Here is a 14,941-nt window from a genome sequence, read left to right as displayed (position 1 = left end):
AGCAAAATCAAAAGAAACAGAAGTAATACTAGAATTAAGAGCTTTGGTGATATCATCTTTTTGTTGTTGTAGGCGTTTCTCAAAATTCTGGTGGTGGTTTCTTCCTACATAGAATTTGCCACAGTCGCATGGCATTTGATAGACACCTCTTTGGCGAGTAACTGGAGTCTTATCTTTACCAGAATTTAGGAGATTTATGATTTACAAATTATTGATAAATACAGCATACAGATTATTTTGTGTGCATACTTTTTTAAGATTTCTAGTGACTTTTTGGGATGTATGAGAGAAAAATTATGTTTTTGGGCTTATCGGGATTTTCAAATGGTAAATTATTGTTGATTTTATGGGAGCGTCTTTTCACTCTACGGTTAATTGTATTATTAATAAATAAAAGAGGATACTCATTTCCAAAAAGTATTTTCCTGATAAGGTCTAGTTCAGCTGTGTTTCATTTTAGTTTTATTGATTTTATTCTCTTGTAATTTGTTATTTCTCATTTGTATTGCTGAGGACGGCCCTTGGACATCAGGTCGAAATATTCATTCTAATTTGTTTCCCACTGTCTTAAAAAATTCCCTATTGTTCTTCTTGGTTATGGTGTTTGTGATGGAAAGGCAGTGTGGTAAACTTTTTCATTTATTAACTTTCTTTTATTCATTTATAAACATTATAAACATTTATGATAATAAATAATAAATATTCATTTATAAACTTTTCGTGATTAACACAAGTAATATTTAAAACAGAATAAGTATCTACCAAAAACTACACTTTTGTATAGCATTTGAGTAGCAATTGTTATTAACATCTTCTTGCACACGAAGATAAAATAGGATTTCATATTTAACATTACTATTATAAAACAAAGTTATATGAACGTTCAATACAATTAGCCATAAGTGGGGACTGTAAAACTTCTTCCATAAAGAATCACCGTAATTAATGATAAACAGAGTCAAATTCGCATAATGGCTGTAGAAATAGCTGACACCTAATAAAGAAAAACCGTGGGACACAGTAACTAAAATTAAATATAATCTAAGCATCTTTTAAAAAGTTTATTTTCTAGTGTGTGGTGCCATAGTTGACTTACTTAACTGTCTCTTTCGCTGAGACTTGTCTCTTACTATTCAAACTAAGGAAAAGCAATACTCCTACTAGCAAACTAAGCAACCTAGTATGAGATGATCACTTACAATACTAAGAAATAGAATAGCCTATAACTCATAAAAAGATATTCAGATCGAAACACAAAATGCACCGTTAGAATTAACGTGTCTAAAACCTCTATATAGGAAACGTGTAGCCCTTTGGCTTGAATAACGAGAAAAATCCATTGGCTTGAAAAACAAGAGCTAAGAGCTCATATGGAATCATATGGAAACAGTCTAAATAGACCGTTTTAGACTGTTTCTTTATCTTAGCTGCTCGAATTAGTCAGATCTGGACTAATATATATACATATATATATATATATATATATATATATATATATATATATATATATATATATATATATATATATATATATATATATATATATACAAAAATACGTTGTCTGTGTGTGTGTGGGTCTGTCTGTCGGGTGACGTCATGTTTTTGTGTCGACTGACGTCATGTTTTCAACTGACGAAATTACAGACCGGGACATCGGGACACAAATGACGACCGGGACACCGGCACATAGGGAATATAAATGACGACACTCAAAGAGAAAGCGACCGGGACAAAAGGAATGTTCGATTAGCAATCACCATCAACAAGGCACCGGGACACAAATGACGACCGGGACAATGGGAGTATAAATGACGACCAGGACATAAGTAAAAAAAAACCCAAAAAACTAAAAAAAAGTTAAAAACTACAAAAAAACTAAAAATAAAAAAACTAAAAACTAATAAAAAACTAAAAAATCTAAAAAACTAAAAAAACTAAAAAAGGAAAAAAATAAAAAAGGAAAAAAATGAAAAATAAAGGAGAAAAACAAAACTAAAAAAACGAATGTATATACAGACCGGGACACCGGGATACAAATGACGACCGGGACACAGGGAATATAAATGACGACCGGGACACAGGGACACAACTACAACGGGGACGCCGGGGGGCACAGGGGGATATAAATGACGACCGGGACACCGGGACACAAGGAATATAAATGACGCCCGGGACACTCAAAGAGAAAAAACAGACTGGGACACCGGGACACAAATGACGACCGGGACACAGGGAATATAAATGACGACCGGGACACAGGGACACAACTACAAAGGGGACGCCGGGGGGCACAGGGGGATATATAAATGACGACGGCGACACAGGGAATGGTCGATTAGCAATCACCATCAACAAAGCTCAAGGGCAATCATTAGAATCATGAGGTATCGATTTGAATACGGATTGTTTTCCTATGGACCATTATATGTTGCATGTTCAAGAGTCGGTAAACCTGACAATCTATTTATATGCACAGACAATGGGACAGCAAAGAATGTTGTATATTCGCAAGTTTTACGTAGTTAAAAACATATATGTATATATATATATATATATATATATATATATATATATATATATATATATATATATATATATATATATATATATATATATATATATATATATATATATTCACAGGTGGTACATAGGGACACAACTACAATGGCGCGTAACTAATATGGCGCGTAACGACTTACGCGCGCAGGGGGGCTTGGGGGTTGGGGCGCGAAGCGCCCCCACCAACTAGGTGTCGGGGTTGCGCGAAGCGCCCCCCCAACAGCTAGTATATATTATATATATATATATATATATATATATATATATATATATATATATATATATATATATATATATATATATATATATATATATATATATATATACATATATATATATATATATATATATATATATATATATATATATATATGTAGTACGCTTCACCTCCCAGCCCCAATTCTCAGCACGCGGCAGGCTATATGGATTCCCATTGTAGCTTCTCTTCTAACCGCAGGCAACCTGAGCCTTTTCTTGATGTCATGAAGTTACCACTGGTTTGATACAGCCACCCTGTGAAAAATACGAATTCTTTATTAAAGAAGGCAGCTTTGCCGCCGGACCTGGGCACTTGGCACGCAGCAGCCTTTTTATATGAATTCTCATTTTCGCTTGTCTTCTACCCGCAGAAAATTCGAGCTTTTTCTTGATGTTATGACGTCAAAAAGATTCGATACAGCCACCCTGTGAAAAATATGAATTCTGCTTAAAGTTCTGACCTATTTAGATCGTTTTCATGGCCAGACGTCGCTGTTCCTTGTTTTCCAGCCGTAGATTTTATTGTCTATTTTTATTCATCTTGGCGTCAGACAGTTTTTTCCACGCCTTTTGCTTTAGCAGTTTAGATTCATACATCATCTCATTTAACTTCTCAACGCGTTGCAGATAACAAGTACAGCTTTTCCAGTTTGCAACCACAGATCACTGTTCAAAATTTCGTTTAAAATTAAATGTGATCCTCACTGTCGTTTGTTCCATTTTAGTTTTTTTAGTATTTTTGTAGTTTTTACCTTTTTTAGTCTTTTTTCTTCTTTTGTATTATTGCTAAAGCCAAGGTTCGAACCTGGAACCTCTCGGACCTAGAATCTGGAACATAACGCTTTACCAACTCAGCTACTTCGGCTTGAATAAATTTGTTTTTGAATTGGTGTTAAATAAAAAAAAACAAGTTTTTTTAAATGAAAGTAAGATTTGACATTAAAACTTAAAACGAACAGAAATTAATCCGTATATGAAAGGGGCTTTTCCCCCTCAACGGCCCGCTCTTTACGCTAGAGTTTGACTCTTTTTCTTAACTCCAATTCTTAAAACGGTAAAAAACTTTAGCGTAAAGAGCAGGCCATTGAGGAGGAAAAGCCCTTTTATATACAGATTAATTTCTGTTCGTTTTAAGTTTTAATGTCAAATCTTACTTTTATTTAAAAAAACTTGTTTTTTTTATTTAACACCAATTACCACAACGGTAAAGTTTTTTACCGTTTTAAGAATTGGAGTTAAGAAAAAGAGTCAAACTCTAGCGTAAAGAGCGGGCCGTTGAGGGGGAAAAGCCCCTTTCATATACGGATTAATTTCTGTTCGTTTTAAGTTTTAATGTCTAATCTTACTTTCATTTAAAAAAACTTGTTTTTTTTATTTAACACCAATTCAAAAACGAATTTATTCAAGCCGAAGTAGCTGAGTTGGTAAAGCGTTATGTTCCAGATTCTAGGTCCGAGAGGTTCCAGGTTCGAACCTTGGCTTTAGCATTAATACAAAAGAAGAAAAAAGACTAAAAAAGGTAAAAACTACAAAAAAACTAAAAAAACTAAAATAGCTAAATAACCAAAATAAAAATTAAAAAAGGGTGAAAAACTAAAAATTGAAAAAGAAAAAAAACTAAAAAAAAATAAAAAAAGGTAAAAACTACAAAAAAAACTAAAAAGAAAAAAAAAACTAAAAACTAATAAAAAAAAAACTAAAAAAAAAACTATTACAGACCGGGACACAAATGACACCGGGACACCGGGACACAGGGAATATAAATGACGACACTCAAAGATAAATTACAGACTGGGACACTGGGACACAAATAACGACCGGGACTTATAAATGACGACCGGGACACACAAAGATAAATTACAGACTGGACACAGAGAATATAATTTTTATGGGGGCGTGAAGCGCCCCCAACAAGACACAGGGAATATAAATAACGACCGGGACACTCAAAGAGATATTACAGACTGGGACACCGGTACACAAATAACGACCGGGACACAGGGTATATAAATGACGACTGGGACACAGGGACACAACTACAACGGGGACACCTGCGAGCATTGGGGGGATATATAAATGACGATGGGGACACAGGGAATGTTTGATTAGCAATCACCATCAACAAAGCTCAAGGGCGATCATTAGAATAATGAGGTATGAGATCTGAATACGGATTGTTTTTCCCATGGACAATTATATGTTGCATGTTCAAGAGTCGTTAAACCTGACAATCTATTTATATGTACAGATAATGGGACAGCGAAGAATATTGTATATTCGCAAGTTTTACGTAGTTAAAAACATATATATATATATATATATATATATATATATATATATATATATATATATATATATATATATATATATATATATATATATATATATATATATATATATATATATGTATATATATTCACAGGTGGGACACAGGGACACAACTACAATGGCGCGTAACTAATATGGCGCGTAACGACTTTCGCGCGCAGGGGTGCTTGGGGGGCGCCAAGTGCCCCCACCAAATCTACAGACAGGCCGTAGATTTGTTAACTGTTATGTGGTGGAAAAAACTTCTTTTTCTTCCAGAAAATTATCATTTATAACACTTGCAGATATTCATTTTTTGGGCCATGTCCAGTTTCTAGTCTAATTTCTAACAATGATTTCTACTAAGCCTCAAACTTTTGGTTTTATTTTTTATGGTTTTTGAATTATTGCAATCCCTTGTCGAAACAAAATACAAATATAATTGTAATTATCAGTTTTTTGCTGTCTAAGCAATCTAATGTAAACTTTTCCATGCATGAAGATCTTCAATTTGTCCATATAGTGTTACAACGTCATTGTAGTACTGAAATGAATCTTTTTTTCCAAAATTAAGATCGTTTTTTATGCGAAAATATCCCAGGATACCAATTTTCCGAAAAAATATGGAGATTTTTCGAGTTTTTATTGCCTCGGCTTGTCTTTTGTCATTATGAAAGACATATCACCTAACTTTTGTTTCTTTTAATTGTTCAGGTGGTGGGACCAAAACTTCTTCTTTTGTCTCGTCTTGTCTTTTGTCATTTTGATAGACATATCACCGAACCTTTTTTTTAATTGTTCAGGAAGTGGGACAAAACTTTTTTTCTTCCATCTAGTCCAGGATCTTGATTTTCAAAGGTATGGTAGGTGCTGATGACCTTATCCATCTCAAAATCCAAAATCCATTCATCCTCGGTATTATCTTTAATTTGTTTGGTTATTTTTACCTCGGGTCGTCTTTTGTCATTATGAAATACATATTGCGAAACCTTTGCTTTTTTAACAAAGGTATGGTAGGCGATGACCTTATCCACGTCGAAATCCCAAACACAAATCTCCCCTTTTCAAAAATAAAATAATAATAATATATTGTCCAATATCGTTCTTTACTTAGGCACCGCTATTGCGCTACCTACGATACTGGACCTGCGGTTTGATTTCCCCTGCCGCTGGGTTTTGCGACATGCTTGTTACATGTTCTTTTAAAACACACCAAGAAACTGAACCACTCATCCGATGACCTATGTTTTCAGGAGAAAGATCATGGATGCGTGTTTATTGTAATTTTTGTTTATTTTTTATTTTTCCCTTGAGTGATGTTATCAAACTAATGATCTTTGAATATCGTTGGAGGGCTCATTAGAACAGAAATCAAAAGTTCTAGTTTCATTTTCAATTCAAACAGTTCATGGTAACGAGCTGTATGTAAAGAGGGATGAGGCTCAATAGTAACCGAAGCTCTAAGAAACAGAGTCTAGAAAAAAGTTGAATTTTGATGCTGCTTCAAAATACATAAAATTCACCAAATTTAATGGCACCAGCCAAAAGTTACAGGCCTGAGAAAACTTGCCTGATTTGAACATCAAACATTGACATCAAACATTGAACCCCCAAACATCAAGCGATCTTAATGAAAACCATGCCGTCTGATTCACCATACCAGAGAACCTAACTGTAGAGTTTTCAAGCTCGTATGTGCAAAAATGTGGAATTTTGCGTTTTTTTATGCCAGAAGGAAGATCATGGATGCGGGTTTATTAGTTTTTTTTTCACAAGGGTGATCGTATTGAACCGGTGGTCTTATAAGCTCGAGAGAGGGATCATTTTATCAGAAATCAAAAGTCCTAGCGCCCTGTTTAAGTGACCAAAATATTAGAGGGCAGCTAGCCCCCTTCTCACGCACATTCTTCTCCAAAGTCACTCGATCAAAATTTTGAGATAGCCGTTTATAAACATAGTTTAAAGTCTAATAGCTATGTCTTTGACGATGATTTAACCCCCCACAGTCCCGGGGGAAGGGCTGAAAGCTATGAACTTTGCCTGTATTGTATTGTATTGTATATGTATTGTATAGTGTTGGTTATTGGGAAGTATATAGACGCTATTTGGGGTGATTTTCTTCTTTGAAGGGCGAGAAGGTTACATGGGAGGATCTTCTCATGGGGAAATTTTTCATGGTGGAAGGGAATTTTCCATAGAGGGAGAGCCGGATTTCCCAACATTATTTAGAAGAACTATCAGAAATTAAATAAAAAACAAGCTTTTTCAGCTAAAAGTAATGAGCAACATTAAAATTTAAAACGAACAGAAATTATTTTTTTATATTAGAGAGTTTGTCCCCTCCTCAATGCCTCAGTTTTTGCGTTAAAGTTTTTAGTTGAGCTTTTAAAAGAGCTCATTATTCTAGTCAAACGGCTTTTATGATTCAGAAGTCTTACTTAAGGAATTGGGACCAAATTCGAACTTTAACTAAAAGAGCGAGGTGTTAAGGAGTGGGCAAACCTTCCTATATACGTAATAATTTTTTCTTCGTTTTAAGTTTTAATGTTGCTCCTTGATTTCAGCTGAAAAACTTCTTTTTTTTTAATTACCAAAAAGATTGGAGGACAACCAGTCAATGCTCTGTTTTTGCCCAAAGACTTCGATAAAAATTTTAAGGAAGTCATTTAATCAGCATATTTGAAGGGTCAAATAACTATGCCTCTGAAAATGATATGATTCTACCCAACCCCTGGTGAAAGGGCTGTAACTTATGCAATTCCCCATTGTTTGTATATAACAATTGCTATTGAACAAAATACAAAAGAAATTGAGGACAATTTTGTGGGGGGGAGGTTTTCACGGAGGAAATTATCCAAGGAGAACATAGCTTCCAAGAGGAATTTTCCAAAGAAAGTTTTTCAACTTTTTTTAATTCGCAAATAGGCTTCAGTCCATTTAACCTTAATTTTTTCTACTTACAATCCATCAGTTCAATGCATCAGACGCACCAAATTCTGGAATATACTCGTGAAGCTCCTTTTTATGTGGAAGGTTTCTATAAAAACAATAAAGATTTTCTGAGATGAAGGTAAGAAGAGATCGTAGGTGGCTGTCGTGATCGCGTGGTCGTTTGGAAACTTCTAGGCTAGAACTGAGATGGAAGTTACTTGACCCAAATTTCGTAAATTCAACTTTCGAAATGGCTCCTTTTCCGTGTGGCAGGTTTTTAACTGCATTGTACCAAACTCCTTTGTGTTCTGAAACCAGCAGATTTCAGTCAACTTGAACTCTTTTTGTCAATGTCAATTTGTCTTCCTACAAACATTATCCTAAAGAATTGAGTAAAACCTACTATTTCTTCCTTTTTCATTTGATGAGCATTCATAGGTATTTTGCATATTGATGATATTTGCCCAGCATGATTACTTGAATGTTTTTTTTTTTTTTTTTTTTTTTTTTTTTTTTTTTTTTTTTTTTTTTTTTTTTTTTTTTTTTTGCTTTCTCTGTCCTTTCATGGCATAAATCAAACTGTAGATGTGTGTCACCTGGTTCCAGATGCTTGGGATCAGTTACTTCTGGGTGTTTACCAGGAACTTCAGACATAAAGTAAGACAGCATTCCAGTAATAATGGAATTTCTATTCTGACAGCTGCATATATCAGAAGACAAGTACATTATACTTCAGATTTGGAATCTGGCCAAATATCAAATATAACGATGAAGTGATACCGCTGGTTTCCTTTCTGATTGTCCCTTTCACTTTTAGGAATAAAATTTAGGTTTTCTTACAAAAAGAATATATTTTCATTGCTATAAGATTACAATTTACAAGTTTATATAGCATTTCTGTAAGCAATTTATGTAAAAAACATGCATACTCTAAACTCATTAAAAGGTCCCGATTAGCATCAGTTTCAGATTTACAAGCACCTAGACATAGCTATAAATAAAATCTATCAAGATTATGAAAAATAACTGTACATATTAGAAATATTTTCTGTGATTAAATTCAGCATCCGTTGCCTGGTCGGCGTATCCCGGGGATTCGTCGAATACCCCCTCCTCTTCTTCCTCCTCCTCCTCTTCTTCCTCCTCCTCCTCTTCTTCCGCCACCTCCTCCTCTTCTTCCACCACCTCCTCTTCTTCCACCGCCTCCTCTTCCTCCACCACCTGTTCTTCCTCCTCCACCACCTCTGTTATTACAGAGCTGTCTTTTGACTCTTTCATCTATATCCCCATCTTCTTTAGGGTTTATTTCAGGGTCTGATGCCCTCACCGTAGAGCCTTTAACAGCTTTTTTGTCCAATGTTGGTAAGGCAGCCGGGACCGCATCAACTTCAAGGTTTTTTGGGATATTGGCTACTTCTTTTGTTCTCTTGTTACTTGGTTCAACCTTATCAGAATCAACGGATTTTTTAACGTTCTTTATATCCGCATTTGGCTTATCAATGGGTACAAGCCTAAACAAGAAAAAAGACTATTTAGTAATGAGTGAAGAAAACGTATGTAGCATTAAAGATTCCTGACGATATTTTATTTATTCTGAGACTTAGCTAGTAATAATTTCACGACCAAGCTTCTAACTTACGGGATTAGTTTCAGATTTTGATTTTACTGCAGCTTTTTTTATCAAGACAAATTATTAGATTTATGGTAGCACCACAACGGAGGCCAATTAAAACAAATGTTAAATTTACGGACATTGCGAAACAAGTATAAAATCCTTTTGAGATGTTTTTTGGCTTTATAAGTGAATGAACCTTGATAGATTAATGCAGAGATTAAGCTTTCATTAAGAAATCCAGAAAAACTTGAAAAAAGCTTAAAGCGATTTCTTCACTGCTGCCAGGTTTTGTTTCAAGAAATATTCGTGTGAATATTCTTTGGAAGACGAAGGTTCCATATGTTTTCAATTATAACAACCCTTTTGCTCTATCAAAATTTGTATTAGATAAGCTATTATTAAATATTAATTGCACTAAACTGGTGTTAATCATAAACCTTAAGTGAATATTTAAATCTTATAAAACATTCAAATAGCAATCCAGCATTTTCATTTTTAAGCAGAACTTAACAAAACTTTAACCCTCCTTTTATTAACTTTTAATAATGCTACCTAAAAAACGAACAAAAACTAATCTGAAACATCTCAGAAAAAGTTTTTTCAAAAAAAGTAAAGAGCGAGATATATTGAAACTTAAAAGAAGGAGAGATAAACTCTTTAATAATTCAACCATAAAACAAACAGAAACTACTATCAATCAGCTTCTGATTAATTTGAAAACTTTTTTCACAAAAGAAGTTTTTCATAGAAAAGTAAAGAGCTAAAACTGGTATAAATCCCCATCAATAAATATACGAAACCGAAAACGAACAGAAATTATAATAAATAAATAAATCAAACTTAAAACGAGTGAAAACCAGAAGAGCTGAGCTGACACCCCCCGTGTCTTCTAAAATCAGAGCATGAGCCTTAATAATCACATAATCGTGTAATAATTAATATAATATAATGTAATCGATATAATTAATATAATCTTAATCACCAAGTATTAAAGTCCTTGAAAAACACTTCTTGCTCAAATTCAAATTAAATTCTCGTTCAAGTTTCAATGAAATTGTGTTTCAGCAGTCTTTCTCAAAGACCAAAAAATCAAACTTTAATGTAAAAAGCAAGGTTTGATCAAGAAGTAGCACCTCTAATATATGGAATGATTTTTTATTTTTAGTTTTTAATTTAATATTGCTCCTTACATTTAGTTTAAAAAAACTTGCTATTTCGCATTTAATTCCATTCAAGGATAAAACTTTCATTAAAGAAATAACTAGGAATCCTGACAAAAATTAATATTATCCTTTCAAAAAACTAAACCAAATTTCTACATTTAGCATAGTTTTTTTTTAGGAGAATAAAGCCAAAACTTCTGGCTTTTTTTTCTAACTTCTGGCATGTTTATCATATTTTAGACGCTCAAGGCAGCAGAAATCAAACAAAACGAAATGCAATTTCTTACGTCTGAGAATGTATTTTACATTAAACTGTGCATTTAGACGTAATTTTTTATTATGATAATTATATATAATTATATATAATCATAATTTATATTTTTAATTTTAATTAATATATAAATTTACGTTTGTCTTAATATTGAATCATTACAGGACTCCATTTCGACTCGTATTAGTTTTGAAACTTTTTATTAGCTTTGAAAAATGTGTTTTGGAATTATTTTAAAATAAAAACATCATAAGAATAAGCTTTTTGTGGTGCTTCTAAATTTGTGAAATTCATTAAGCTTACAGTTTCTCATAAGAGTGGGGTATCTACGTCTCTAAGAACACACATGACCGAATTATAGGATAAGGCTCGCATTTATGAGCGCTGAGAAGGGAATACTTATTATCTTAATGCGGTAACGATAATTCAGGTTGGAAAATTATACACTAATTTGATTACCAAATACCCTAAATGACCCCTGTTTCTCGAAATTTTAGTCTGGAAAGGCTATTCTTTATCTTGAAAAGTCGGATTTGATGGGGTTGTAGCCGTCGTCATATTTAAAGTAGCTATAAGCACACTATCAACATCGAACAGAAGTTAAATTAAAAATATTATTTTTCAAATGGAAGTAGTGGGGTACATGTATAATTAAAATGGACTGAAATTATTGCAAACATGAGAGGAGCTCCACCCCTCCTTAGGTCACTGCTGTTTACACCATTGTATGGATTTGTGCCCATAGTGAATTAGGAACCACTACTCAAGCCCAGGGGCAGTTGGAATATACTAAAAAGTATTTTTAACAGTGTCTCAGGAAGTGAAGATTTGATTCATGTGCATTTGCTTTGAACACCGCAATTTTCGGCTGAATCAAACAGGTCGTGGTAACGAATTATAGTAAGGAGCGACCCGGCTCAATAGTAGCTCTAAAAACAAGCATTTTTATAACAATAGTTACACCAAAAGAATTGCATTTTACTGCTGATTTTAAATATATAAATTTCATTAAGTTTAAACTTCCCAATCAAAAATTACGAGCCTGGCCTTGTTTTAGAAAATAGGTGGAAACTTCCTTTAAAAGTTTTAGAATCTTAACGAAAACCAGACCATCAGATTCAGCGTATCAGAGCAGAAGTTTACAGCAGAAGTTTCAAGCTCTTATCTACAGATATGTGGATTTTTGCTTTTTATTTTTTGCCAAAAGACAGATCACGGGTGCCTGTTTATTTGTTTGTTTGTTTGGTTTTATTTTTTTGTTCCTTTGTTTTTTTTTCAAAGAGGTGATTGTATCGACCCAGCGATCCTAGGATGTCGTGAGAGGGCTCATTCTAATGGGAATTTAAAGTTTTAGTGTCCTTTTTAGTAACCAAAAACCTTGGAGGGCACCTGGAACCCCTCCCACGCTCATTTTTTCCCAAAGTCAACGGGTCAAAATTCTGAGATAGCCATTTTGTTCAGCATAAGCTGGCCAACGCGCTGCTCTTTACGCTAAAGTTTACCACTGTTTTAAGAAGTAAATTTGAGAGAAAGAGTCAAACTTTAGCGCAAAGAGTGGGGCGTTGAAGAGGGAACATCCCCTTTCAGATAAGCAGTAATTTCTGTTCTTTTTAAATTTTAATGTCGCTCCTTACTTTCAGTTAAAAAAAACTTTTTTTTAATTTAATTTGCTTAAGCTCCCTTTACCTTGTGGGTTTCCCCTCAGTTTCGATTGATTGTTCTCAGGCCCGTACCTGTTGATAACTAAAACTAAATCTAAGTGATTTTATTTGTTTAGAAGCATCGAAAAACCAATTCTTTTGATTTATTAATTGTTATAAAACCATCTTTTTTTATCTTCTGTTAGTATTACTCCTTACTTACAGCTTGTTGCTACTGAGCTGTTTGGAACGAGCCTTAATGATGTATATGCAATTTTTTTGTTGCATCAATTTATTTGCTATTGAACCGCAATTATTTTTTACAAACACTTCAAATCAAGGTAGAGAGATGGTTTCTTACGCCCACAATTACAAAATCTGATTAAGTCTACGTTAAGCAATAGAGGAACTTGATATAGCTTGGACCTCAACTCCTTGAAATAGGATAGCATAAGTCCTCACATTCTCAAAGCAAAGCTTAAATGGAAGCGTCTGAAAACAGCAGTTACCTATGAAAAAATTAATAAATCTTGGCATCCATTTAAAAATCAAATTGAGCAGGTAAAAGAAAAGAATAGTCTCTCAAAGTAGAATTGAAAAAGCAAACTGTGTAAGGAATATTCTTTTACTTGCTTTCTAATCAACACAACAAGGGGACCAGAGAAAATTTCCTAAAAGAGTGGGCAAAAGATGCAATAGTTTTCATTCGAGTGGGAGGGAGTTTAAAAATTATCAAGCTTGGTAAATAAGGGTAGGATATTAATCAAGACATGGCCAAAGCCAGCAAATTTGCTTATATTTGTTATAAGAGTGCTTTAAGTAAGATGAAATTGTGAAATGTCATTTAGACTTGTGTTTTTTATTCAGTTAACCTATTGCTCTTACTGAGAAAGATCATCATATTTCAGTTTTGGTTTTTGTTTTAAGGTTTGGTTGTTATTGTTTTTTCAGTTTTTTCTGCACTGAAGACAGTCAAGCGGAGGTCATGACCGAAATATTTGCACAATTTGATTTTTTTTTCACTGTCTTTTTATTGTCCTCATTCTTCTTATCTTTGCGATTTTGTGTTTTAATTTTTTACTTTAGGGTCCACTTTGCTCACTAACCTATGAAATAAATTTCAAACTGATCCTAAAAAGATCTTTCTGACTATCAGTGCGAGAATGGCTAAAATTATTTTAAAAATTTCAAAATCCCAAGATGTATAAATTTATCCCGCTTCCACTATAAATAAACTGCTTACCAAACAACTGGTAGGATTATTGTCACGACAGAAAAAAGTGCTAACAGCTTCATTGTTTCTGAGACTGAGTTATAGAATTTCAGGCATAATCCTTATATTTTACCGGGTATTCGGAACACGGAGGACTGATGTCTAAGGTCTTTAACCGCTTTACTAAGCTTGATTTGAGAAATTCTAATTCTGCGTTTAAAGATAATAATTATGTTTTATTTTTCAATATTAATTGAAAAAGAACTTTCCTATTAAACAGTTTTTCAAAGAAAAGTAAAGGCCACATCAAACTTAAGATGAGAAGAAATAGAAACCTACAATAACTCAAACTCAAAACGGCCTGAAATTACTGCTAAAGAATAAATGAAAAACAGAATTTATACTTACAGTGAGAGCAGGAGGTAATTCTCAAAGTCTTGTTTGTAGTGATTTTTGTTCGTTTCCAGTTTAACTTGCATATTCAAATTAGGCTTTTCTCGTTGTAAGATTTTTTTATCCACTTATATTAGCACCTCTTTTATGTTTTTTGCTTTGATTTTCTATGTAATTTTTTGTTCATTTTGGTTTTATTTATTCTTTAATAGTAACTTCTGGCTGTTTTGAGTTTGAGTTATTATAGGTTCCTTTTCTTTTCATCTTAACTTTAAAATGACCTTTACTTTTCTTTAGAACACTTCTTTTTTGACAGGTTCTTCATTAATTACTTTGCTTTTTTGTCGCAAAGATTTCAAGTTTTTCAAAATTTCCTATTTCATTTTTTTTTCAAAATAAAACTAAATAATTATGTCTTGAAACAGTCTGGGCAAGAACTACTAAAATCAAACTGAATATCAATATTTTAATCAAATTTTTAATCAAAACTTTGATTTTTGATTTGAATCAAACTGAATATTTGATGCATAATCATATTAACTGTTGAAAGCTCACCAGCTCAAGATTTTATTTCACTACAATTTACATTTT

The 14,941-nt window shown here is 33.3% G+C and overlaps 1 protein-coding gene across 1 annotated transcript; it reads right to left on the bottom strand.

The window, feature by feature from the left end:
- Window positions 1–8,886: 8,886 nt before the first annotated feature.
- LOC136029507 (uncharacterized) lies at window positions 8,887–14,121 on the bottom strand. The gene is made up of 2 exons (XM_065707952.1): window positions 13,988–14,121; window positions 8,887–9,566 (listed from the first exon to the last, which is right to left on the bottom strand). Exons 1-2 carry the CDS (start codon window positions 14,038–14,040, stop codon window positions 9,116–9,118), a joined length of 504 nt encoding a protein of 167 aa, XP_065564024.1. The 5' UTR covers window positions 14,041–14,121; the 3' UTR covers window positions 8,887–9,115.
- Between the last annotated feature and the right edge of the window lie 820 nt (window positions 14,122–14,941).

Source organism: Artemia franciscana, chromosome 7 (genome assembly GCF_032884065.1).
Source record: "Artemia franciscana chromosome 7, ASM3288406v1, whole genome shotgun sequence".
Classification (NCBI taxonomy): domain Eukaryota; kingdom Metazoa; phylum Arthropoda; class Branchiopoda; order Anostraca; family Artemiidae; genus Artemia; species Artemia franciscana.
Note: the sequence above shows the minus strand (reverse complement) of the source record. Positions and strands in the feature narration are given on the sequence as shown.

Coding starts and splice junctions, on each gene's coding strand:
- LOC136029507 (XM_065707952.1), bottom strand. CDS start 14,040: ATGAAGCTGTTAGCACTTTTTTCTGTCGTGACAATAATCCTACCAGTT. Junction 9,567..13,987: donor ATAATCCTACCAGTTGTTTG/GTAAGCAGTTTA, acceptor TTTCTTGTTTAG/GCTTGTACCCATTGATAAGC.